At 36.7% G+C, this 25,149-nt stretch overlaps 1 protein-coding gene across 1 annotated transcript in view; it reads right to left on the bottom strand.

Annotated features, from left to right (window-relative positions):
- Positions 1–25,149, bottom strand: part of Cpne8 (copine 8) — a 214,695-nt gene that overhangs the window by 13,867 nt on the left and 175,679 nt on the right. The window contains exons 16-19 of the mRNA XM_010629775.2: positions 15,870–16,051; positions 9,502–9,629; positions 2,281–2,383; positions 448–505 (exon numbers count right to left, since the gene is read on the bottom strand). Coding sequence (XP_010628077.1) covers positions 448–505; positions 2,281–2,383; positions 9,502–9,629; positions 15,870–16,051 — 471 coding nt within the window. The remainder of the gene's footprint in view (positions 1–447; positions 506–2,280; positions 2,384–9,501; positions 9,630–15,869; positions 16,052–25,149) is intronic.

Raw genomic sequence — 25,149 nt, 5'->3', positions numbered from 1 at the left:
AACTAACGTCCATCAAATAGCCAGGGCCTGGAAACTTAATAAATCAGCATATTATGCTTATGTTAACATTTCTTGTCTCAACTTAATGATTTATTAATTTAGTGCTCATCTTTAAAGGTTTTAGTGAGCCCAGAGCGTGTTTTGCCTCTGGACCTAAAACTCAATTTATCACCTTGTCAGTCTTATTCTGAGATACAAACCACGTGTCTCTAATGAAATGCCAAGCTACATGTTGAAAATTTATAAACTAGAGAGACAACGTCCTACTCAGAATCTTTATTTTTCTTACCTTAATAGACATCCTCATGACCTATCATGTCTACAAGGACACAGTAAACAAAACAATCACATTCTTCTATATGGAAAATATAATAACAGGAAGCTAAGAATGTTATATATCAGATTAAATAAACTCCCCCAGAATACAACTGAAATTTTCCTACTTACCATCAAATTCTGCTGGCCCAACACCTACTATAATTATTGACATTGGAAGTTTTGAGGCCTTCAAAAAGAACACAATTCAGTGTCAATTAAGAAATTGAGATTTTTTTCATTATTGGGATCTTGTACCTTTACATGACAGGTCTTGGTTCTCATTTTTTCCCCTTGTCCCTGCCCTCCCTTCACCCCCTCCTCCCCTCCCCATTTACAAACACTTTATTTCCATTTTTTCATTTTCTCATATTTTTATCTTTGCCCTTATTACCTTTCCCCTACCCTTCCCACTTTCCTTACACCTTTAGCCCCTTTCTTCCTATTTCACATAAGAAATTGAGATCTTAAGAGGAAGAAAATATGCTGAGGTTCAAGACAGACTGATAGCTTCTTCACATATTCAAAATTAACAGCATAACATGCTTAATTGCACTTGTGTCCTTTCCAAAATGTGCATATACTAATCTATTTTTAAGGAATGACTTCTTCCACATAAAGTCAGCTAAAAAACTAAGGAGCAGGCATATGATTTCATTGGCTACCATCAGCCAAAACCTTCCTCTGCTGACATTATCTTTGGTCTCTTTTTCACGTTCCTTCTCCTCAACAAAATCTATCAGTTGCTACTGGGAGAAAACAGTATGAGCCCCATGAAACAGTGTACCATTCTCTACCTTGCTCAGAGTTAGAAATGCTTAGAAAAAGCCCTTTCTCAGTAAATAGAAAGTATATAGAAATGATTTTCACAGAAAGTTATTATTCATGTTATTAACTCACACAATGAACATCCGAGAAATTGTGAGGGAGACTAACAACTTGATGTTAAGATGTGTTTTTTCATTCTATGTATCACTTAAATTATCCCTTTAAATGGCAAGGCTCAGAGCCCCAGCTACAAATAGGACAACCACAGCTTCAGCTGGGAAGGTCAGGGAGCGAAGAATAACAGTTTCCCACTGCACCGTGTCTAAATTATTAATACATATTCTATAGTGTGAACAAATGCCACTGACCAGAACACAAACACAATCGAGACAAATTCAACTCAAATGTGTCTAGTTAAAAATAAACATCAACACGCCTGAATGCCTTTATAGCCTCTCCTTTTTACGTGTGGTTTTTCTTTAAAAACAACCTTAAAGGATCTGATTTTTCCCCCACGTAACTATTTTTCTCACACACACAGCTAATTATATTTCCCTGTGTTACTAAAAATAGTGAGGCTTGATAAGCCCTTTATTCACACAACTAATTTTAAATGTCAAGTTTGTGCCAAGAGTAGAACCAGATATAATTTTAACAGGCTAACATTTAGTAAATATAGATGTTTTAAGATAAAATTTTAAAGTAGATAAATCATAGGCACCAAATGTATGAGTAGGAATGAAAATGAGCAGGAAAGTACATAGATAAATCAAGCCCGGTTCCTATTCAGTTTTATAGAAATAGGAATTAGCTAGCAGAGTTCGCATATCACTGACAGGTAAATGTTAAGGAAAAACCTATACAGGTCAGAAGATTGTATGCAAGTTCAACAAACTAATCTATTAATCAAATACACTCATGCAAACAGACTGTCTCTGTCTGTCTGTCTGTCTCTCTCTCTCTCTCTCTCACTCACACACACACGAGCTGTGTTCCCATTGAACTGTACGTTCTAGCTTGATCCTTGTGAATCAGTGAGGTCAGATGTGTGTGAGAAGTCTGGGTAAGGTGAAAACTGCCATGTGTTACAAAGGTTGGGGCATTTTATTTCACTGGCAGACCACCAGGAATAAATGGTGTTCTCAACCGCAGTAGTGCCATCTGTCACCTAGTCCAAAATGCTTGACCCCTACTCACACTGACTATGGACTCCTTCGTCTGAGCCATGTCTGAGATGACACCGTCCGTCACGATCAGGAGCACAAAGTACTGGGAGCCATCCTTCACAGAAGAAGCATATCTGAAACGCAAGGGGCCAGTGAGGAATGCCACAGAAAATAAAACAAGCTCTCTCTGCATGATGGTGCTATGTGAAAAAGTGGAAGAGTCAACCAACCTTTCTGATCCTAAAAATAAATATCAAAGCATCTTCAAAGCCTACATGAAGCAACCTGAGTACATATCCTTCTGAAACAATGCACTAGAATAATGGCAACATCAGTGCCTGCACCACACAAATACGTGGCAGACCGAGATGTCTGCACTAAGAAAGTTTTCCAAGGCAAGGGTTTGTTCAGAACAAAGGAATGAACTTGGTTTTGGAAACAGACGTCTCCCAACTAAGCAACACACCATGTATGTGATCCTAAGAATTTAATTAAGCTATCTGAACTTCTGACTTTGAAAACTGAGATAAAAGCCCAGCTTGGGATTTTTGCCTAGACTTGTAAATTCAATGTCTGCTACTCAATATGTAATAGTGTTTTATAAATTGTAGCAATAATAAAAAATGATTTTTGCTTTGGAACTATATAGAGCTGATGGACACACAACAGTGTGAAAATACTTAATGCCACTCAAATGTACAAATTCAAATGGTTCATTTTTACAGGTATTCCACCTCAATATAAAAATGCAATAGAAGAAACACCTTTTGCCATGCCCACAGTCAAGTTCTCTTTACTGCGGAACTGAGGATTGAACTTAGGGTTTCCACACTGAGCTATATGACCAGCTAACCCTTTTTACTTTTTGAGACAAGGTCTTGCCTAATTGCCCAGAAGGGCCTCAAACTTGTATCCCTCCCGCCTCAGCCCCTGAACATTGGAGATTACAGGTGTGGGTCACTGTGTTTGGCTCAAATTCTTAATATGTTTGATATAAGTTGGGTAGAGAGAATTATAATTAAGTAAAAACTTACACATCATTCTAACATATTCTAGTGCCTCAAGAATTTCTAAGAATTTTCACCAAATAAAACTTGATAATTCAGAGAGATTTTCTGAATACATTGTATATTGTATTTCTTCTGCTCCTATAATGTTCTACATTCCAAGTGTCTGAACGACACTGCCAACAGGATAACTTTCATGAATTTTGTAAATGACTGCTGTGTAGTTCATGTCCACTGATGAGTAAGCACACTGGTGTTTTTAGGAGAAAATAGTACATAAGAATCCCTTGGCCTACATTTCTAAAGCATTATCAACCAGATCGGATAAAAACAGACTGAAGAAAATTTCCACTGATTAGCCAATAAAACAGCCCCCCACCCGAAGGCCCAAAGAGATTCTGTTTGAATAGGGTGAAGACAGACATATAGGAAACCAGCTCAGAGCACAGCTTATCTCTTAGCTGAATCAGCAACCATATGAAGAACTAAAAGTTATAAAATGGCAATTCCAGAGAATGAAGAAGAGGACACAGTGAAGTGGTATGTGTATTCATGCCTGTGGAGAGAGGGTTGGGATAATGCCACAATGTACAGTCAGAAAAACAACTCGTCCTAGACCTCAAGGACTCTGTATTCACCGATGGTAATGCAACTAATGGAAAATAATCCAAATCAGAGAGAAACTTGCTCTCCTACTTAAATTTGTTAAGAAATCTAAAAATTGCTTTCAGGAATGCAATTATTAGTATCTAAGTAACCACTACTTTAAAAACCATTTCTTAACCATAATTCAGAAACATAGTTTTTATATTTTAGGTGATTAATAGAAGGCTTGAAATAGTAGAGGAAAAGCTTCTGAATGAACAGTTTTGTTTTTATGACTTTCTTACCAAGTTATTCTCTTTAAAATGGCAAATTCTATCAAATTAAAAACCCATACAGGGACCAGGGATTTAACTCAGTGGTGCCGCCAACTGCCTCACAAGCTCAAGGTCCTGAGTTCGATCCCCGGTACAACAACAAAACAAAAAACAATACAGAGAGGTGAACAATATGTGGTCATCTAAAATTCCACTTCAAGTAGCTTCATTGATTTTCTTTTAATTTTCTGGAATATATGTCTAAAAGAAAACTATATTCATACTACAAAGACAGTTGGGGATAGACTAAAGCAGATCATAGTAAGCTTGGAATTTCTTAGGTCTGCTGTTTTATTTTAAAAATGCGAGAATTTTGCATTTTACTTTATAATATACACACTTATTTTATATTGCTTAACTTTGAGGGAATTAATGCTTTACAAAGATACATTTTGTTTATTGTGTGGTCTCTATACTAGCTATAGTTAATTTGGAAATAAATTTCAGTTTACCTAAGGGATGTCACACTCATTCTCATTACTAATCTTTAAAAATTATTGTTTCTATGGCATGTGCTCTATCAGCATTATTTGTTTGTTAGTTTGTTTTTTTGAGACAGGGTCTCACTATGTAGTTGAGACTGACCTGGAACTCACTGTGTAGCCCAGGCTGGTCTTGAACTCACAGTGATCCTCCTGCCTCAGCCTCCCCAGTGCTGGGATTACAGGCGTGCACCACCACGCCCATGCGATTCTATTGGCATATTGTTGCTGCTTGTAAGTAAATCTAAATTTCAAACAAAATCAATGCTAATATATTAATATATTAATGTACACTAAAAATTTTTAGTTCTCTCATAGCATAGATGACTTTTTGCTACTATTTCTTTTATTTCAAAATATTATACTTATAATAAATAATAAGCTACAGAAATATATGAAGTAAAAAGTATAATCTCACCACACGCCAGCCTCTCTTCCAGGATGTGATAGTAACACACAGACTACACAGATTCAAATTCCATTTAAAAGGTGTTACAAGAGCTTGTTTCTGAACAGAACCCAATGGTGAATGAACCCTTCATTAACTTGTATAATTAAAGCTCTATTAAAAGTCACCTCAAAGCCTTTTGTTCAAATATAGCCAATCTATAATTCATACCTTAACATGGCAGATATGAGAAAAAAGTTAACTGCATGGGCATGGTGGAATTTGACCACTTTGAGGTTCATCAATGGCTCATATTTTTAAAGTATTCTTTCATTATATTGTTTAAAAGGCTAGGGAGGGAATGAAGACAAGGAGAGTAAATTAATTCAGGAAAAGTTTTTATTTAATTTTTTTTCTGAAGCTAGTGCTAGAACCCAGGGCCTCATGAATGCTAAGTGAAGGATCTACCACAGGGTCACATCCTGAACTCCCAGGATGTTTTATTTAAGCAAATCACCTAGGATTTATGCAAAGGATTAAGTCAATATCAAATGAAAAGATATATGATTTACATATATCAACACAAAGTAAGAGTAAATTTTATATTGCTATGTTGTCACCCCAAACTACTCTTGTCCATCGAACTACTACACTTTGCTAACACAGTTTACATCTAAATGCCAAGCAAAGACACACTGGATTATGTTAGGACCTGGTTTGGTTCAACCATGGAAAATGATTTCTGTGAAAAGACATCCACAAGACTAATAATCATTCATATCTAATATCTTGTTCCATAGTTGCATAGAAATAAGACCGAACTCCCTTAAGGCAACTCTTTGATGCCTTCTCTGACATACAGGGCACATTATTTTAACATCTCTGAAATTAATATAGTAGCTAATATATCCTTTCAAATATACAGGTAGAATCTGGAAAAAAAGGCTTCTTTTGGATTAATTTGTTGGTATACAAAAGCATTATGAAGCCCAAATTACCCCAGGGTTCTGGTGCTTTACCATCCTTCCTGTTGAGTGTGGCCAGCAACTGAAATGTGCTCTATCATACACTGTTTGGGACACGGGCAAGTGGAAAAGGACCTCTGCACCCAGGGCCCCCTTCAGTGGCTCCTTCTGAGGAACTCCAGGATAGTAGTGGTGTGTCCAGGACCCCTCTCTACCTGTGACCCTTTGGCTTGAATTTTTCCAACATTTCCCATCTGCAATTTGTACTAAAATATGAATCTTCTATCACTTATGAATATGAAATAATGCTTATTCTGACTCCATATTCATCTTTGTCTCTATGGTATGCCATTCCTTCTCTACTGCTAGTTTACATTTTGACCCACTTAATTGACTTCAAAATTCACTAAGAGGTGATTTCCTATGATTTGAAAAGTATATCCTACCTTATTATAGTAGATTATATGAGAAAAAATAGACTATATATTCTTAATTTATGGCTATAAAATAAAGCAGAATCAAAAATATATTAATGTACGCTAAAAATTTTTAGTTCTCTCATAGCATAGATGACTTTTTAAATAAAAAGATAAGACAAAAATGACATGTTTTGCATGAATTTATGCTAGTATAAATATGTTCATTGGTGTTTATAAATTAATTTGGGGGGCATTTTTTTTGTTTTTATTTTTTGAGACAGTCTCACTAAGTAACTGATATTGGCTTCAAACTCGCAGCACTCCTTCTGCCTCATCCTCCAGAGTGCTGGGATTACAGGTGTGTGCCACCACACCCAGTTAATTCTGTATTTTTCATCTCGGTACATCTCTGTTGTAAAAGTTATAATTGTAGTTAGGAGATTTCTAGGTACATTTCCACTGACTAAATCTACACGTTATACAGTATTGTCATTTTTGTTTTTCTCAGTAGTATTTGCAAATTCTCAAATATAAGATTGCTGCTAGTGAAAGCTTTTAGAGTCTATTGACTTTTGAGATAATATTAATGGGATGACAATAATGTGAATGTATTAAACTCAAGAAGTCCAATTTGCAACATCTGAAGAATTTATATTCTTCCCTGAGGCTTCCTAACCCCCTGCTTCTTATTGCTTGCTTTCCCAATCTTCTTTCTCCAACTCTCCAGGGAACATTTCCAATGATGGAAAAAATCCTACTCAACATCTGTTGATGCCTTGTCATCGTTGTAAGAGCAAAGGCTTAGCTTGGCATTCAAGAACTTCCCGTATCTGACAGCTACCCATCCATCCAACCCCATATCCTTCCACATTCTGCAAAATGTGCTGCAGCTCTGTCACTGAGAATCAGTGCTTCCTCTGATCTACGAAATCTTTCCACGTATATGGTCACCACTATATTATACATTTTTCTTGTTTTGGTACCAGGAATCAAATTCGGGACCTTGCTCTTATGAGGCAGGGGGCAGAACCACTGAGCTAAATCCTGGCCCCACTATATTATAAATTTAATGCTACTGCATTGTTACATGTAGGTCTTCTCCACATGGAAGGAACTGTTCCTTGTCATTACTTGTATATTTATATATATGCACACTTTGATAAAGCATCATACTTCCCATATACTGAGAAATCCATATTTGTTTGCTTAACTGGGTGACCTGAAGGCCATGCATTGAGTGAATCCATTTCATTTGGCGAGTTTACAACTGAAGCTAAAGAAACTTTTGGGTTTTTTGTTTGTTTGTTTGTTTTGGTTTTTTGAGACAGGGTCTCAATATGTAGTTGAGACTAACCTGGAGACTGACCTGGAACTCACAGCGATCCTCCTGCCTCAGCCTCCCCAGTGCTGGGATTACAGGCATGCACCACCATGCCCAGCTCTAAAGAAACTTTTGAATGATAATGTGCAGTCCATCTTGTGGAAAATGTGGTTGGGACTGACACCTACTATTTAAGAGCACTCCAGAGAAACAAAAAGATACACACAAAGAAATACAGAAACACTTTTCAAGGAATTGGCCTGGGTAATTGAAGGGGCTGGCAAGAGTGAAATGTGTCAGATGGGTTGGCAGTTTGGAAACTCAGTCCTGGGTCAGAATTCCTTTTGCCTAAGAAATCAGCTTTTGCTCATAAGGCCATCAGCTAATTCAATGAATCTCCTTTACTTATAGTAATTTTTACATGCTAACAATATCTACAAAATACCTTCACAGTGGTACCTAGATTAGTAATTGATTAAAAACTGGGTTTTATAATGTAGCAGAGTTGACACATGACACTAATCATCACACTTACTAAAGAAAGACATGTACTACCATTAAAGCTTCTACTGACGACAAACGTAAAGCATGTGAAATCATTTTAAAGATGTGAATTTAATACAAAACCTAATATTTTTAAGAGTGTTCTCAGGTCTCATCAGTAATAGTAGAAAGAAAAATATTAAGCAAATCATGCATATATACATAGTTTGAATAAAATGGAGTTGTAACTATCACATGACTAATCTCAGTTTCTACTTGAATATGGTGTTACCATTACTCATTCTTTTCTCTTTTTCAGAAGTTTCTATTAATCTGTAATTATATATCAATAATGTTTGTTGGCATAGTTTACCAACTTAGTCTTCCAAAATAAACCAATAAACCAAAGGAAATATCAAGTATCATTTCAAGTTATCATATTTCACTGTTTTCTTCACTTGACTTAGAATAAAATTCATTGTTTCCTAACAGTCAGTCATTTTTCTCCTATCCTTAATGAGATACTTTTCTTGAGGCTATAAAATTCAGTCTTGAAGAGTGATCAATCAATTTCTATCTATTGGCTATTTTCACTTTTTCATGAATATTAAGTCATAGTGTTTAGACATACAGCTAAAGTTAACTTTCATTTTTCAGAAAATAACTCACATTGTACTTGCATAATTTTTGAGTTAATTTATAGAATGCAATATTTCATCTCTTCCTTAAGTGTGATAATAAAAGTAGTCATCATCACCGAGCCTGTGAATCATCTCTGGCAATATTCTCACTGCTGTAACATGGGTCATCTCTTTCAGTCTCCACAGTAGCTCTAGGAGTTGACAGCAGTGTTATTCTTCCTATTTTGCCCATGGCAGAACCAAAACCAAGAACAGAACTTCGTGGTGGAGATAAAATTCCAACGACAATAATCTGAGGTCAAGTCACCACTGTTACCGAGGTAAAGGCTCACAAAAGAAAAGTCAAACAGAGCCACCAATCCTTCTTGATACATTTTCTCACTTAAATCCACAGTTAAAAGTGGTTTGGGGCCAGCATAGTGGTGCACACCTGTAATTTCAGCACTTAGCAAGACAAAGGTGGGAGAATGGCGAACTCATCTTTCCCCTCACTTTACCTAAATTGGAAAAAAGCTACAATAATAATTAAAAAGAAAACACCTCTTATCTGTGGAGTCACGTTAACAATAATAGTATACTTTTGCTATCATCCAGTACAGAAGAATAAATGTTTCCTCTTTACTTACCTTGCCACATGGTTAATTACGGGAGCGAAGTTGGTTGGACCATAGAGTTGCACAGATTTCAGACTCCTGTAATAGGCCTCCATGACCCCTTCGATACCATTACAGTAGGGGTTTTGAGGGTTGCCATTCTGTAGAAGGTTATAGTAAAAAATGTAAAAAAGATTCTGTGAAAATCTTGTTGTAGTCAAAATAGTGATGTGGGCTGCAGGCATCTGAAAGCTTGATGGGGCTGGAGGATCTACTTCCAAGAAGACTCAGTTAGGTGGCAGTAGGCAAGAGGCCACACAGACTCCCTGTGGGTATGCATCTTCCAACATGGCAGCCAACACCCCCAGAAGGAGGGAGCCAAGAGACAGCAGGAATAAAACGCCAATGCCTTTTAGGAGATATTATCAGAAGATGTTCACCATTACTTCTACTCTAATTCATTCACTAAAATGAGTCAGTAACTGTAGCCCACACTCAAGGTAAGAGTTAGAATTAAGCTCTGTCTCTGGAAGTGGCATAACCAAAATGTCATAGGTATATTTCCAAACACCGTGACCAAAACTAAATTTAAACATAGCAAAAAAAAAAAAAAAAAGATAGCATATATTTTTTTACTCAATCACAACTAATTCATAATTCAAAATTGATGAATCCTATGCACAAGGCTTTATACTAATGTATTTACATATATAACAACCCTAAAATAGGTGAAGAAATATCTCTATCCACTTTGTAGATGAAGAAAGTGAGAGTTTTGATAGCCCAAGGTAACAACAAGTGGAAGATCCAAAAGATTTGAACCCAGGCAGTCTTAATTCTACAGCTGTCTCATAACCACAGTACGCCACCACATTCTGATATCATGAATATTTTGCAAGGTTGGGAGTCCTGGGAACTGAACCAGATGTTACTAACCACTTCAATCTTGTCATTTGGAAGAGAACAATATATACAATTTTTTAGTTTTATCTTTTCTTCACACATTTTTATTAACCATGACATAATGTTTTAAAACATAAAAATCATAAAAGAATAATTTACATAGTAAAATTGGCTACACGAATTTTCTGAAATTAAAATGAAAGTTTAACATTTAGCACAAAACAATAAATGGTTGGTTTTAATGTTAATCTGAGCTGACCTAATTTAACCTTTCTTTAAATAAAATTTTATGGGGCTCTTTTCCCCTGATAAAGTATGAAGCTAATTAAAATTAAAACTTATTACTGATTTCAGACATATAAAATGTATTCTATATCAGCCTTAAGGGACCAAGGGCAAAATAGGATAGTGCTGAGCTGCTTTTTGATCAGCATTCAAACATTTTACTGAGAGTTTATATTTCTGTGGAAATATTTTCTCTATCCCTCTGGTAGTGAAATTATAACAAGGTCACCATTTTTTCTCTCTTGCAGTAGTTTAAAGATAATCACTGGATACTCTGTGCACTGTTATATATTGTTTAAAGCACTCATTTCTGAATCAGTCCTGATACAATAAGTTGTTCAAAGCTTTCTTCAAAGCCCTTGGATAAGAAAGTTTTATAACATAGACTGATATCTTCTTTTCAATAAGAGTTCTGTGTTATGTCAAGATCACTTTAAATTTTTTATGGCTACAAAGATGAGTTTCCTGTGTGAATCTGTGCTGAGTTACAAAATGATGTCAAAGGCAGTTTAAAAAACAAATTTCTTGACATCAATATTTGCTTGTAAAACTGGTTATAATGTTGATGTGTCAGGGTGTCAAAAAAACAAAACTGGATGTTTTTAAAAAGTGTGCTTCATTTTGTTGCTTACTGAAAAAAAGTGGATGCCCTATTTTTTATAACTTTATAAATTTTTATAGTCCTCTTTTGATTCTTAGTTTCTCCCTCCACCTCTCCCTTCTTCCCTTCATTTTTCTCTCTCTCCCTCCCTGCCCTTTCTCCTTTTCTCTCTTTGGCATAAAAATTGAACCCAGGGCCTTCATGCTGAGCTGCATCCTCAGCTTCTCACCCCTTTTTAATTTTGAACCAAGGTCCCTGTAAGTCTCTAATCGCTCAGGCTCAAATGCGATCCTCCAACCTCCAGCCGCAGACTCCCAGAGTGCTGAGACTAGGGTGTGAGCTGCTGTGCTCATTGTCCTCGTTATTTACAAAGAACTGTGATGAATATGAACTCATGAACACACAGAGCGGTATAAAGAACTGGCTGAACTGGAAATGAGCAGTAATCCCACCTGTGCACAGACCTCAGTGGGGAGTGATGTCCAATTCTCACCCACCTTGCCCTCCCTGTGCTTTTCCTGGAGCTTATGCTGGAATTCGGATTCAGTTCCATGCTGCAAACCCATAGCCTCCATTGCTCCCACTGCCTGTGACACTTTCCACGGGGCTAAAAAGCTGACAAAGCACTAGAGAGAAGTTTGAAGGGGTTGTCGCTTTACCCTACAATGTATCTGTTCCTTTTCAAAGACTGCTTACCATGGGGAAAAGCTGACAGGGTGGCTTCTTTTAGGAACAAACAAATATCTACTGAGCTACTCTTTTATTCACAGTATGGTGTTCAAGACTCTTGGTTTTTAAATTCTGTGTCGGCTTGGAAGAAAAGGCAAACATAAATACTGAATTGTATAGATTTCTACAAATCCCAAAATCAGTGAGAACTATGCAAGCACTTTTAGATATTTAGAAGGAGCTATTGTTGGAGAAGTGTAGCATTTTGCTGCTGATATCTTTTATGGGGCCCGGTTCCATGTCCTTTAGAAATACTCTCCAGAGGCCCCCATGAGTGCAGTTCAGAAGGAGCTGTTGAAAACTGTAAGAGAGGAGAGTAATGACTCACAGCGTTTACAACCCAAAGTGTCAAAGTGGCAGGAAATACTTTCCTTTCCTATCTCCTTTCTTTTCCCATGGTATTTCTTGTATGTGTCTCACGCAAAAGTCTGAGTTTACCTGAGACCCTTTTGATAAAGCAAATCTCAATTTCAGCATCTTCTAAAAAAGAAAAAAGCTCACTCTTTAAAGATTATTTAATTTTTAAATATGCCTCCTTTTACATCTAGAAATATTCTAATTTTATGAAAAGACTAACGGCAGTGGACCCATATCAGATGCCCTCACCATGGGAATGTGAGGGCTTGTTAACACGGGCTGTTTATCATCAGACTGACTTGTGACTCACATTTTTGTATTTCTCATTGTCAGTATCTATACATATATATTGCAATGTTTATAATGGGTTTAACAGGATACCTTAGCAGGCATTAAATCAAATATTATTTCACTGAAGACTTTGTCCTAATTATCAAAGAAAACAAAAGTATGTTGAAAAAATTTAAGGAATATAATTTGGCAGTACTAAAGCTTAAACTTTATTTATTTATTTATTTTTTTTTTGAGATGGGGTCTCACTATGTAATTGAGACTGACCTGGAACTCACTATGTAGCCCAGGCTGGTCTCGAACTCACAGCAATTCTCCTGCCTCAGCCTCCAGAGTGCTGGGATTACAGGCGTGCACCACCACGCCTGGCGACAAGTTTAAACCTTTTAAAAGTGTGTGTGTGTATGTGTGTTTGTGGATATGCTCATACTGGGAACTGAACATAGAGCCTTCTCACTGTTATATTTGTGGAACTCACTATGTAGCCCAGGCTGGTCTCGAACTCACAGCAATTCTCCTGCCTCAGCCTCCAGAGTGCTGGGATTACAGGCGTGCACCACCACGCCTGGCGACAAGTTTAAACCTTTTAAAAGTGTGTGTGTGTATGTGTGTTTGTGGATATGCTCATACTGGGAACTGAACATAGAGCCTTCTCACTGTTATATTTGTCCCTCTTTCTATTCTTTGGTTTTGAGAAAGAGTTGGTTTCTCCAAGGTACTAAACTAGGCAGGGTAGGCTCAAACTTGCTATCCTCCTGCCTCGGCCTCCCAGAGTGCTGGGGTTATAGATATATACTTCCTTGCCCAATAAAATTGAGGTATTCTTATCACAATCAACATAGCCATTGTTTCCTCACCAATCTGGGAGACTTTTGCATAGACTCGCAGGTCTATGGATTGAGGTTTTCAGAGAAGCTACGAAGCAAATAACAAATCCTGCTTCAGCAGCAGATATGTTACAGGTTTAGCCTCAAGGAATGAATGTGGAGGTAGAAAAAAAGCAGGAAAGGGAAAGATAGAAGAAGATTATACACAAGGGTGAGAAGAACTATGCAGAAGGAAAATTAATAACCTCATTTAGTTTAACATAGTTATTTCTTTTCCAGAGCATTAAAATAGCTCATGACCTTTTTCCTGAGGCACTTAAGATTGAGGATCACATCAGTGATTTTCATGCTTTTATAAGTTTCTGGAAGATTTTAATCCTTTAAGACACAACCAAATCCCAACAGCTACTCAGTTTTATATGACATCGGGAATGTGACATGTGGGCTATTTCATGGAAGAAAGAATTAAGCTCTCTGGCAACCTTTCCTGAAATTGTGTGGGTGATGGCATAGAAAAGCAAGAGTCAGTATGGGAGGAAAGATGTAAAAGTACTCCTAAAATATATTTGACAGAGATGAACTATATCCATATAAGAGCATCTTGAAATACATACACATGTGCCCATATATGCATATATATTTAAATGATAAAGTATATATCTGAGTGGTGGAATTACTCCTGGTTTTATAGGATATAGTTAAAAAACAGTAGTTAAGAGCACAGATCCCCAAATAAGTCCAATCTAGGTTCAAGTCCTGTCCTTTGAAACTCTAGTGAATCTCGGCGCTTCTGAGTAGAGTTATAAAACTCCTGGAAGCACAATATTAGTGGGTTCAGTGTGTCCAACATGATGTACCTGACAGACAAAAATTTTGTGAAGATTCTATAAGACAGTCTAAACTATGTGTCTCAAAGCTCAGTAATTATTGTGTATCTACTACCATCTCACTACACATCACTCACTCGCGATCTGTCTTACACAAGAAAAAGTATCTCGAAAGGAAAAAGAAAAAAAAAAACTAACAATGCTAAAGTTGAGAAATTATCCTGGTCTAATAATTGCTGTTTCCGTCATCAAATTGGCAGACCATTTCTCAAAGGTTTAAGTGGTATGATCTCTTTCTGGGTGTTGCGCTGCTATGAGAGAATGCACAAGACCGGATAATTTATAAACAACGCAAGCATTGGTTTCAGCAGCTTCAGTGGTCTGGTGAGGCTGAATCATCCAAGTAGGAAGACTGCTGCACCTGCTTACAGCAGAGGGACATGCGTCATATAAAGTCTCTTTAGTAAGGACCGCAAGCTCATTTACGATGGAGGTGTGTCCTTGTGTCCTAATTCCCTTTTACAGGCCCTGCCTCTTAAGGCTGCCATATGGGCATCAGTAGAATTTTGGAGTGGACACATTAAAATCATAGTAATCTCTATCGTGTAAGTGTTTAAAGAACAGATTAAGGCAAAAATTAATAGAGAATTAGCAGGAAAGAGAAAGGGAAAACACAAACAAAAGGCAAAGAAATAAAAGCAAGCAAAATTAATAAAACTATTTACATTTCAAACAATCATTCTTTTTAGGCATTAAGAAAGAGAGAAAATTAAGAATAGCCACATATTCTTTGATATCCCTTCCACTGAGAGGAAAATTAATTCCCCTACCTTGAGCTTGGGCTGGCCTTAGCAGCTTGTATAACTAACAGAATGGGAGAAATAACATTTTGGCATTTCTAACACCTGTGTCTAAACAGCCTTGGAGTTTCTGTCTCAGGCTTGAAAAATACTCATCCTAGGAAAGCTGGATGCCACACAGGAAGTCTAACAATGCCAAGCCCACCACTGCAGGAGGAAGCCCAGGAGGACCACGCAGACAGAAGCATGTGATAAGAGAGGGACATCCAGGTAGTCCCAACCATGTCAGCCTCCCCAGGTCAGGCCCTAGACATGAAGATGCCAGCTTAGGGAACAGGCTAGTTCCAGGTGACGCGACATGGAGAGGAAGGACCTAGAGGTATGACCCTCACCCAACCATCCCAGCCACCTCTTGCCATTCAAGTCCACAGTGGAGGCCTCAGATGTTGAAAAGGAGAAATGTGCTTCCCGTATTAGATGCTGCTGGAGCACAAGTCATGTGCTTCCTGACCCACTCGTCATAAGCAGAATCAAATGACGAGGTTTTTCTGCCTCTAAATTTTAGGGACATTTCTTATACAGCAATAGATAACCAGAAGGGACTTCACTCTTATAAATCCCATGCACTTCAGGCAGATTTATGGATAATTACTATAAGTGAATGGAGTCCATGGTCACCAAGCTTTGCTACATTTTTAAAAGGGTAAAGAATAAGTAAACATCAGTATTAAAATACACAACATAGTTTTAAAAGAATCAAACCTTTTTAATGTATTCTTACCAAAGCAAATTCATGAGATATCCTTCCATCTGGAGGCAGTTTTGCACCAAAACCCAGAGCTGGGAACATCTTATCACTGTCATAATCCTGGACGATCTCTCCTACAGCTTTCAGTGCCATGCCATAGGCATTCAGCTGGTAAGGATTCATGTAATGGAGAGATGTAGGCTGGGCAGGGTTGCCTGGTGGCAGGGAAAATATTTCATGTGCAAACAATCGGCTAAAGCTATTTTTATGACATGATTTTGATGTCTATTTCAGAATGAAATATTCAACAATTACGTTTTTCTATCTACATCCACAGTGTTTCTCATAGCTTCTTTCTGGATATTTAACAACATGTAAATATTTACTATCATATCGTACCCACCGGAAGTTTCTCAAAGAAATGCCACAGCTATGCAGAATTTTCCAAAAGTAATTCCTTACTACCAATCTCATAGGTAATTTTTGAGTTTCCATTCTAGACATATACAAACTAAGATTTGGCTAGTCTTATTTCATTTTGAAAATATCTATTTTTAAAAAACTATGTGTCCTTAGCATGAATTCTAATGCTGATAATCAGAAGGCTCAACCACTTTAATGGGGTTCAATAATTACAAGGCCTTCCTAATGTTGTATTCGAATGTGAAATGAACATTTGAGAAATGTCCCTATTTATCACTTTAAAAGGGAAAGCATAGCAGTTTTCAAACTGAAGCTGATTATCTAGATTGGAAAATATTTAGGCTTTATTAGTAGACATTAAACTAGGAACCACAAACCAAGAGTCAAGTCTCAACTCTTTCAAGAAAACACCCATAAAGTAAATTCTAGTGTAAGGGCTTACTGGGAAGATAAAATAAGATTATGTGTTCAAAAGTGATTAAAACCAATAAAGTACCGGGCCAGGGATTTAGCTCAGTGGTTCTGGTGCCTGCCTCGCAAGCACAAGGACACGAGTTCTATCCCCAGTACCAAAAAACAAACAAAAACAACAAAAAAACAATAAAGTACCATAGAACTGTAAGCTTCCCTACTACTGTCACTGTTTGCTGAGTCACCCACAAGGGCCTGTATTATTAAATCAGTACTCTATGTAGGATGTTGTATTTGAATGGAGATGAAATTAAGACGTCATATATGTGCTACCAGCTCAAACACACTGAGATTCACTTTCAGTTACCATGATTAATGGCACAAAGCAGCCAGAAAGCCCATTTGATTTCTTTAGTGAAAAATGGAACATTAAATGGGACTTGTAATAGCATGCAAAGCTTGATTCCTCATTCCAATATGGGCTGAAGAAGGAAAGACGTAGGGCATAGTGTTTTCACTGATAAGTGAAAAAAAAAATGCATAGGAACTTGAGGTCCGGACAGAAAATAAAGGAATGATCTTTCTTTGGTTCATCATACATATAACTACACCAGAATTTTTTTTTCCTAAAAATAATTCATGGCACATATACGTTTCATACCAGCGTTCAAGTGCTGATTCAACATGACAAAACTTTTAAAAAAGTGTCTTCTGACCAAGAGGTCCTTAACGTTCACTTTAACTCGACTAACTTTTCTGCCTGACTCTAATCTCATTTTTCTTAAAGCATTCACTTTATAAAAATTGAAATTTTAATTTCATTTAAAACATTTTTTTTATTTACTTCATTTTTGGCTGTACTGGGGATTGAACCCGGGGACTTGATACTAACCTACATTCCCAGCTCTTGTTTACTCTTAAGAACAGGGCCTCGCTATGTCACTTAATTGCCTTCATCTCTCCCTTTCAGAAATAAACTTCTCCAACCAAGGAATATTGTTCTTAAAGACCTGGGATTCATTTTTTTGAAATAAAATGATCAAGAAGATAACAGACCATACCCCATCTCTCTTTCTCTGAGGAGAACAAGCACTGGGAGCTTAGAGGGGAGCAGCCCGTTTCCGAGCTGGAGCAAACACAGATGGCCTAGTCACATGGACCACTTCCCTGCTGGTGTCCCTGTCCTTCCCCACCCACTCCACCCACCACTTACAACCCACAGCTGCTTGCGTGAGAGCCACTGAGTTCTTTTTCTCTTCTCTGTCTTCACAGCCTTCATAGCTAATGCAAAAGTTCTCAATAGTTGTTTTGATCTTTTTAATTCATCCAGTACAAATTTTCTTTGGTACTTTCCTCCCAAGTAGAGACTTTGCCTCTTGGTCAAATATAAGAAATACCATTACTGGTTATGTAGCACAACTCTCAAATATAAGAAGCATTGTTACCCAATGGTGGGAATATGACAAATGAAAATAAATCAATGAAAAAGGAAATAAATTTAAAAAGCGCCATTAACACTGCAGCATGTCTTAATATCTTATGTACCATACAAAGGAGGAGCCTGCCCTACAAATCTAAAGGTGTTACCTCCCTCTCTCTCTACAAAATTTCACCCGGGCCCATCCAGTCACAGGACACCATTGACAAATTCTCTCTCAAGTTGCCACCCTGTCCTGAAATTCACTTTCTTCTCCTTTAGCTTATGACTCAGATGGACCAAACAACTCCCTTGTTTATTCAGGCTGTGGTTTTTTTTCCTATGGCTCATGTGTTTCGCACTATAAAATTTAGTAATTAAAAATGCTACATCCTTGAGTCTGTGGCAAAGTTTGTCCTTCCTCCGTCTCTACACATCAGTGATTATGATGAACAGTAAGATTGCAGTAGGCTGCTAAGATTAGGCCCCAACTACTAGTAATACTTATAAGAACAGAAAATCTAACACATATTGAATATCTTTTCTGTTTTTTTGGTACTGGGGAGCGAACTCGGTTCCTTGCGCTTGCGAGGCAGGCGGCAGAACTACTGAGCTAATTCCCCAGCCCCATATTGAATATCTTTCATCTTTATATCTCACTTATGCTTTCCAGCCATCCTGTGACATAATAATTTTGTTACACATATTTTTCAGATTAAATTGCTTGCTGCAAATTATACAGTATAATAATTGGCAAAAAATTGACAAGAATAAAAATTGACAAGTATAAAAATTGACAAGAATATGAGTCTAAGCAGACAGATTCTATTCTCTTTGCTTTTAGCAGTAATTCTTTACTTAAGGTTTTTTGGAGTATTTTTCATTTCAGAATATGATCAAACTTAAATAGGAATACATTTTAGAAAATGCACTATTCTGTCAGGAAAATCAGGTTTGAATAGATTCTTTTCTGTGCTTTTGGAAAATAATTCACTAATTTACAAATCGCCTACCCAGTTCTATGATTCTCAGCACAGTATATTCACAGAATTGCGTGACCACCACTATAGTCAACTTTAGAATACTTTTATCACCTCAAAAGGAAACTCTGCACTCGTTAGCTAACCCCTTATCTTTCACCTCCGACCCCTACAGATGACTCATCTACTTTGTGTCCCTATTAGCTTTCCTGACCTGGACATTTCACATAGATCACCTGCTATGGGGTCTGTATATCAAGGTTCACCCAGGCTGCACCCTGTATCGGGACTTCACTCCCGAGGGTTGTGGAAGAGTATCCCATGCACGGACGCTCTGCATTCTCTTCATATACTCGTCAGCGGATGGGCAGGCAGCTGTTTCCCCATGCTGGCTGTTACGCTGCTACATTCACGGGCACATTTTTCTACCCACATGTTCATTTCCCTTGGGCATACACTTAGAGAACTCCCTGGGTCATCTGGTGATTTGGTATTTCCGAAGGAGTAAATGTTTAAGTGTCTTTCTAAATTAGCACATATGTGTGTTGCATAATGATTACATGTACCATGGAGAGTTGGTCCATGAATATAAGATACTTTAATTTTTTTATCCCTTTTCCCACCCTTCCCTTCCTGCTGTTCCAACTCTGTCTCCTCATTTGCAAAAGCTTGGTTTGAATTATTTTTTTCTATCCTTTCTCTCCCCTGTCTCTCTTCTCCTTCTATTCCTACATACCTGTCTCTGATTTTGTGCCCTCTTTCTCTCCACACACACACTCATATATATATATATATATAGAGAGAGAGAGAGAGAGAGAGAGAGAGAGAGAGAGAGAGAGAGAGAAACCATGTGATACTTAAGCTGAATTACTTCACTTGAAGTTATGTTCTGAAGTTGCATCAATTTACCTATGAAAGCCTCAAGCTTTTCTTTATTGCCGAATAGTACTCCACTGTGTATAAATACCACATTTTCTTTATTCATTCATCCATTGATGGTCATATAGGCTGTTAAAAAGATTTAGCTATTATAAACTGTACTGCTTATAAACATGGGTATTCATGTATCCCTGTAATATGATGACTTCTTTCAGGAAGATACCTGGTAAGGGAATAGCTGGGTCAAATGGAATCGCTATGTTTAGTTTTGTGAAGAATCTCCACACTGAATTCCACTGCAGTTGTACTAGTTTACATTCCCATCGAAAATGTAGAAGAGTGCCTTTTTCCGCCTACATCCTAGTCAGCATTTATTATTTTCTGATTTTTTCATGATGACCATTTTTTTCTTGAGTAAGATGACATCTCAGTGCTGCTTTTTTTAAAAGTAACTTTATTCTAATGGCCAGCAATGTCTAATATTTTTGAAGTTATTTATTGGTCGTTTGTACTTCTTTGAGAAGTGTCTATTCATTTCAGTTGTTCATTTTTTGATTATATATTTTATTTGGGGGATCTAATTTTTTAGTTCTTTATACATTTTAGATATTAACCCTCTGTGCAAAGAATAGCTGGCAAGAAAATGTTTATTTTATAGGTTGTCTCTTCACTCTGTTGGTTGTTTCATTGTTGTTCAGAAGCTTTTTAATCAACAAATGTGATTAATGTGATGATACTAAAACCATTTTCAAAAGAGGCCATACTACTTTACATTGGCACCCACCACATTAGAAGGGCTCTCACGCCTCCAAATCTTCACCAGCACTTGTTATCTGACTACTTATAGCCACCCCAATTGGTGAGAAATGCTATCTCATTAGAGCTTGGATTTCTATTTCCTAAAGTCTATGTATGTTAGAATCTTGTCATGAACTTATTTTCTATCTGTACATCTTATTTAGAGAAATGTTTATTCACATCCTTTGCCTATTTTTGTACAATTTAGTTGGTTTTTTTTATGATGCACCGTATGCTTTGCAAGTACTTTGTACTTGGGGAGTTTTCACTTTATATTTCTTCTTCCTTCATTCCTGGATTGAACCCAGTACCACTGAGCGACATCCTCATTTCATCCCCTTTACTTTGAGACAGGATCTTGCCAAGTTGCCCAGGCTAAGCGTGCACTTGTGGTCTTTCTGCCTCAGCCTCCCAGAGTAGTGAGATTACAGGAATATGTCACCACACTCAGCTTCATTTCACTTTCTTGGTAGTGTCCACTGAAACATGGTTTGATTTTTACTATTACTGCCACAATATTGGTGTCAAAACAAGGATCAAGTGCCACATCCAGTGTGGGGAAGATACATCTTTATGCTTTCTTCTGAGAGTTTTCATAGCCGTAGTTCTTAAATGAAGGCCTGTGTGCCATTTTGGGTTAAGTTTGGTATATGATGAGAAGACTCTAATTCTATTCTTCTGCCTGTAGCTACCCAGCTGTGCCAACACTGCTTGTTTAAAAACTCTTCTTTCCCACACTGAACTGTCCTCATGCTCTTGTTGATAGCAGTTTATCTTGGACGTTTTGTTTTCAGGAACCTTAACTCCATTTCACTGATCTATATATCTGTCTTTATGCCAGTGCCATACTGTTTTGATTGTCGTTGCTTTGAAGAAAAATTTAAACATTAAAAATGAGACTCTTCCTACTTTATTGTTCTCATTCAAGATTTGTCTCTTCTACATCCTTGGCAGTTCCACACAGATTTACATGTGATTTTCCCAGCCTTAAAGAAAAAGGCCTTTCAGATTTTGACAAAGGTAGCCCTATCGAAATTACTTTGAGGAATACTGCCATTTTAACAATGTTGGGGATTCTAATCCATGAATGTGGCATATACTTTCTACTTATTTAGATACTGAAATTTCTGTTGCCAACTGTTTTCAAAGTATAGCTCTCAGAGAATGTTTCATAATGATTTTGTTCCTAGTTATATCATTATATTCCTAGTTATATCATTATAATTACAAATGGAATTATTATAGATGGATTATAATATATCCATATATAATATTATATGGATATATTATATATAATTATATTATAGATGGAATTTTAATTTCATTTGGAAATTGTTTCTTAGAATTATATGAAAAATAACTGATTTTCTGTACAAATATATAATTTACCTTCTATAACCTTGCCAAATGCATGTATTAGTTGTTACAGACTTTTAACAGACTCTTAGGATTTTCTATATACAAGTTTGTGTTACCTGCAAATAGAGTTTCACTCTGTCCTTTCCAATTCAGATATTTAATTTTTTTTCTTGTCTACTTCCATAGTTACAGTCTTTAACACAATACTAAATAGAAGAGGTGACAGCAGACAGACATCCTTAGCTTACACCCATCTCAGACAAAAGCTCCCAGCTTTTCACTGTGTGAGGTTAGCTCTGGATTTTCCATAGATCCCCTTTATAAGTTGGAAAAACTCTCTTTCTCAACTTGTTGAGTGTTTTTAATCATGAAAGTGAGCTGGACTTTGCCAAGTGCGTTTTCTGCATTAGCGGGCACTGTCATATGGTTTTTGTGTTTTCTTCCCCTGGTCAGGTATAGTATATTATTTGATTTTTGAATACTGAATTAACTTTGCTGGGAGAAACCCTATTAGTACAAATGATATAGTTCTTTTTATATGCTGCTGGATACATTTGCTACTATTTTGTTGAGGATTTTTTTCCTTTATAAGACATGTTTACTAGTTTTTTACTTGGAATGTCATTTTCTGGATTTGTTAGAAAATAATGGCCTCATATGATAAACTTGAAAACATGCCATCTTCTATTTTTTGCAAGAGATTGTGAAGAAGTGATATTATTCTTTAAATGTTTGGTAGAATTCAGCAGTGAAACTATCTGGGCCTCAGATAGACAAACTTTGAGATTGATATTTTGGAGTTGTTGTTTCTTTTTGTTACCAATTCATTTTCTTATTGTGGGACCATTCAGACTGTCCCCAAATAAATTTCAGTACCTTGGACTTTTCTGGCTTAGATTTTCACTTTTCATAATTGTGCTAATATTTATTCATAAACAGAAGCTACTTTTTAAAACAAGTTGCACTTTATCTCTACCTTTTGATGTTTACTGAATAAAACACTGTAAAATCATTCATTTAAAGCTATAATGTTAGGGAATATACTTGAGATAGAATGAAGAGTGTGCTGAATTAGATTCAGTCTCCTCATCTGCAGTTCCAGCTCTAGAACTAAGATGCAAGATGTATTTATTAGTAAACAGATTTTCTAGATCTCAGGTTCGTTCTGGATCTCATCTTCATTTGTATAAGAGAAATTTTGCCATTAGTGATCTCTATGGATCTTTCTCCCCAACAATTTTATTATTTTGTGAAATGTGCATAAATGTAAACTAAAGAAATACAATTTGAGAGACACAGGTATAACCAACCACACTATAATTTAAAAATAAAAACAAAAGCCTACAGAATGCTCTTCAATCTAAAATGGAGTTATAGCCCAGTAAATCTATCTTCAGTTGAAAATATCATAAATAATGCACAATGCACCCAGCTACTGGACACCATAGATCAGCAACCCAGTAAACTACAGAGCCTGAGTTTACTCTTGCGATTGCATAGCTGCTGCTGGCTGTTGGGACTTGTTGCTGCTGCCCAGCTTCAAGAGAACATCATACTTTCTAATGTCTAAGAACTGATTTGACACGGTTGATGTATTTGAAACAAAGCTGGCTCAAAATAAAAGTAAACATCTACTAACTTTTCCTTCCTAAAATGTTGGATATATGAATTATGAATACTCACATGTGGAATACTGTATGCCAGTCCTTTTTAATGAATTAGACACAAATGTGAATATTTTCGTGATACTGGGGATTGAACCTAAGGACTTTGCACTGAGATACATCCCCAGCTCTTTTTTTTTTTTTTTTTTTTTTTGAGACAGATTCTCCTTAAGTCACTAAGTTACCCAAGCTAGGCTTAAACCTGTGATCTGCCTGCTCCAGGTTCTCAGACTGCTGGGATTACAGGTAGGTGTCACCACACCAAGCTACTAATTCTGTAAATAACTGAAAGGCTGTGCAGAAAAAAATAAAAGGAACCCTTCTGCACTGTTAGTGGGAAAGTAAACTAGTACAACTACTATGGAAATCACTATGGAGATTCCTCAAAAAACGAAAACTACAAATTCCATTTCACCCAGCTATTCCCCTTCTAGGTATCTTCCTGAAGGAGTTAAAGACATTATGTTACAATGATCTAAGCATACCCATGTTTATAGCAGTACAACTCCTAAAAGCGAAATCTTAGAAGCACTCTATCTGCCTGTCTTATCAACAGATGAAGATAAACCAAAAATGTGGTATTTATACACAATGGAATACTACTCTGCTGTAAAGAAAGATAAACTTGAGTCATTTATAGGACAGTGGCTGCACCTTGAGACCACAATGTTAAGTGAAATAAATCAGATACATGGTCTTAAATATCACTTTGTTTCTTTTATATGAGAAACTCAGAGTAAAAATGAAGAGCTAACTAAAAGATGGACAACAGGGAGGAGGGAGACAGATCTTCCTCAAAGAAGAAGGGAATCAAGAGATGGAGGGGGAAGGGAGGGAAGGTTAAGGGGTGGAGAAAAGGAAGTGGGATGTGAATGTAATATTATGTACTGCAAATATGGACCACACAAGGGGTGGGGATTAAAGAGTGGATGGAAGCGGGACGGAAGGGAGGGAAAGAGTTTCAAAGAAAGGAATTAAGATGTGTTACACACATTTATCAACTTCCTACAGGCAGTGTAAACATCATGTACATATATATGTACTCATAAACTAAAATTTAAAAAAACAACACAATTTGAGTAAAAATTCATTTTAAGGCACATGTACTATTGAAATACATTTGTCCAGGTGAGTATACAAAAGTACTATAGTACTATAGTAATGTAATGTAGTTATATGTAGAAAAGAATCAAAGAATGAGGCAGACATACAATACAGTAGTTTTAACTATTTCTAAAATTCACATTATTTTAAAGTATGTATAAAGTAAAATGGCAATACTTCAACATTTAATAAATCTGTTGTGCATTTCTGTTGTACTTCTTGTAGTCTTTTTGCATATCTGAACTATTTTTAATGTTAAAAAGAAAAAAATAGGTGAA

This window comes from Fukomys damarensis, unplaced genomic scaffold (assembly GCF_012274545.1).
Source record: "Fukomys damarensis isolate Sample0158 unplaced genomic scaffold, DMR_v1.0_HiC HiC_scaffold_15, whole genome shotgun sequence".
In the NCBI taxonomy this organism is placed as follows: domain Eukaryota; kingdom Metazoa; phylum Chordata; class Mammalia; order Rodentia; family Bathyergidae; genus Fukomys; species Fukomys damarensis.
Note: the sequence above shows the minus strand (reverse complement) of the source record. Positions and strands in the feature narration are given on the sequence as shown.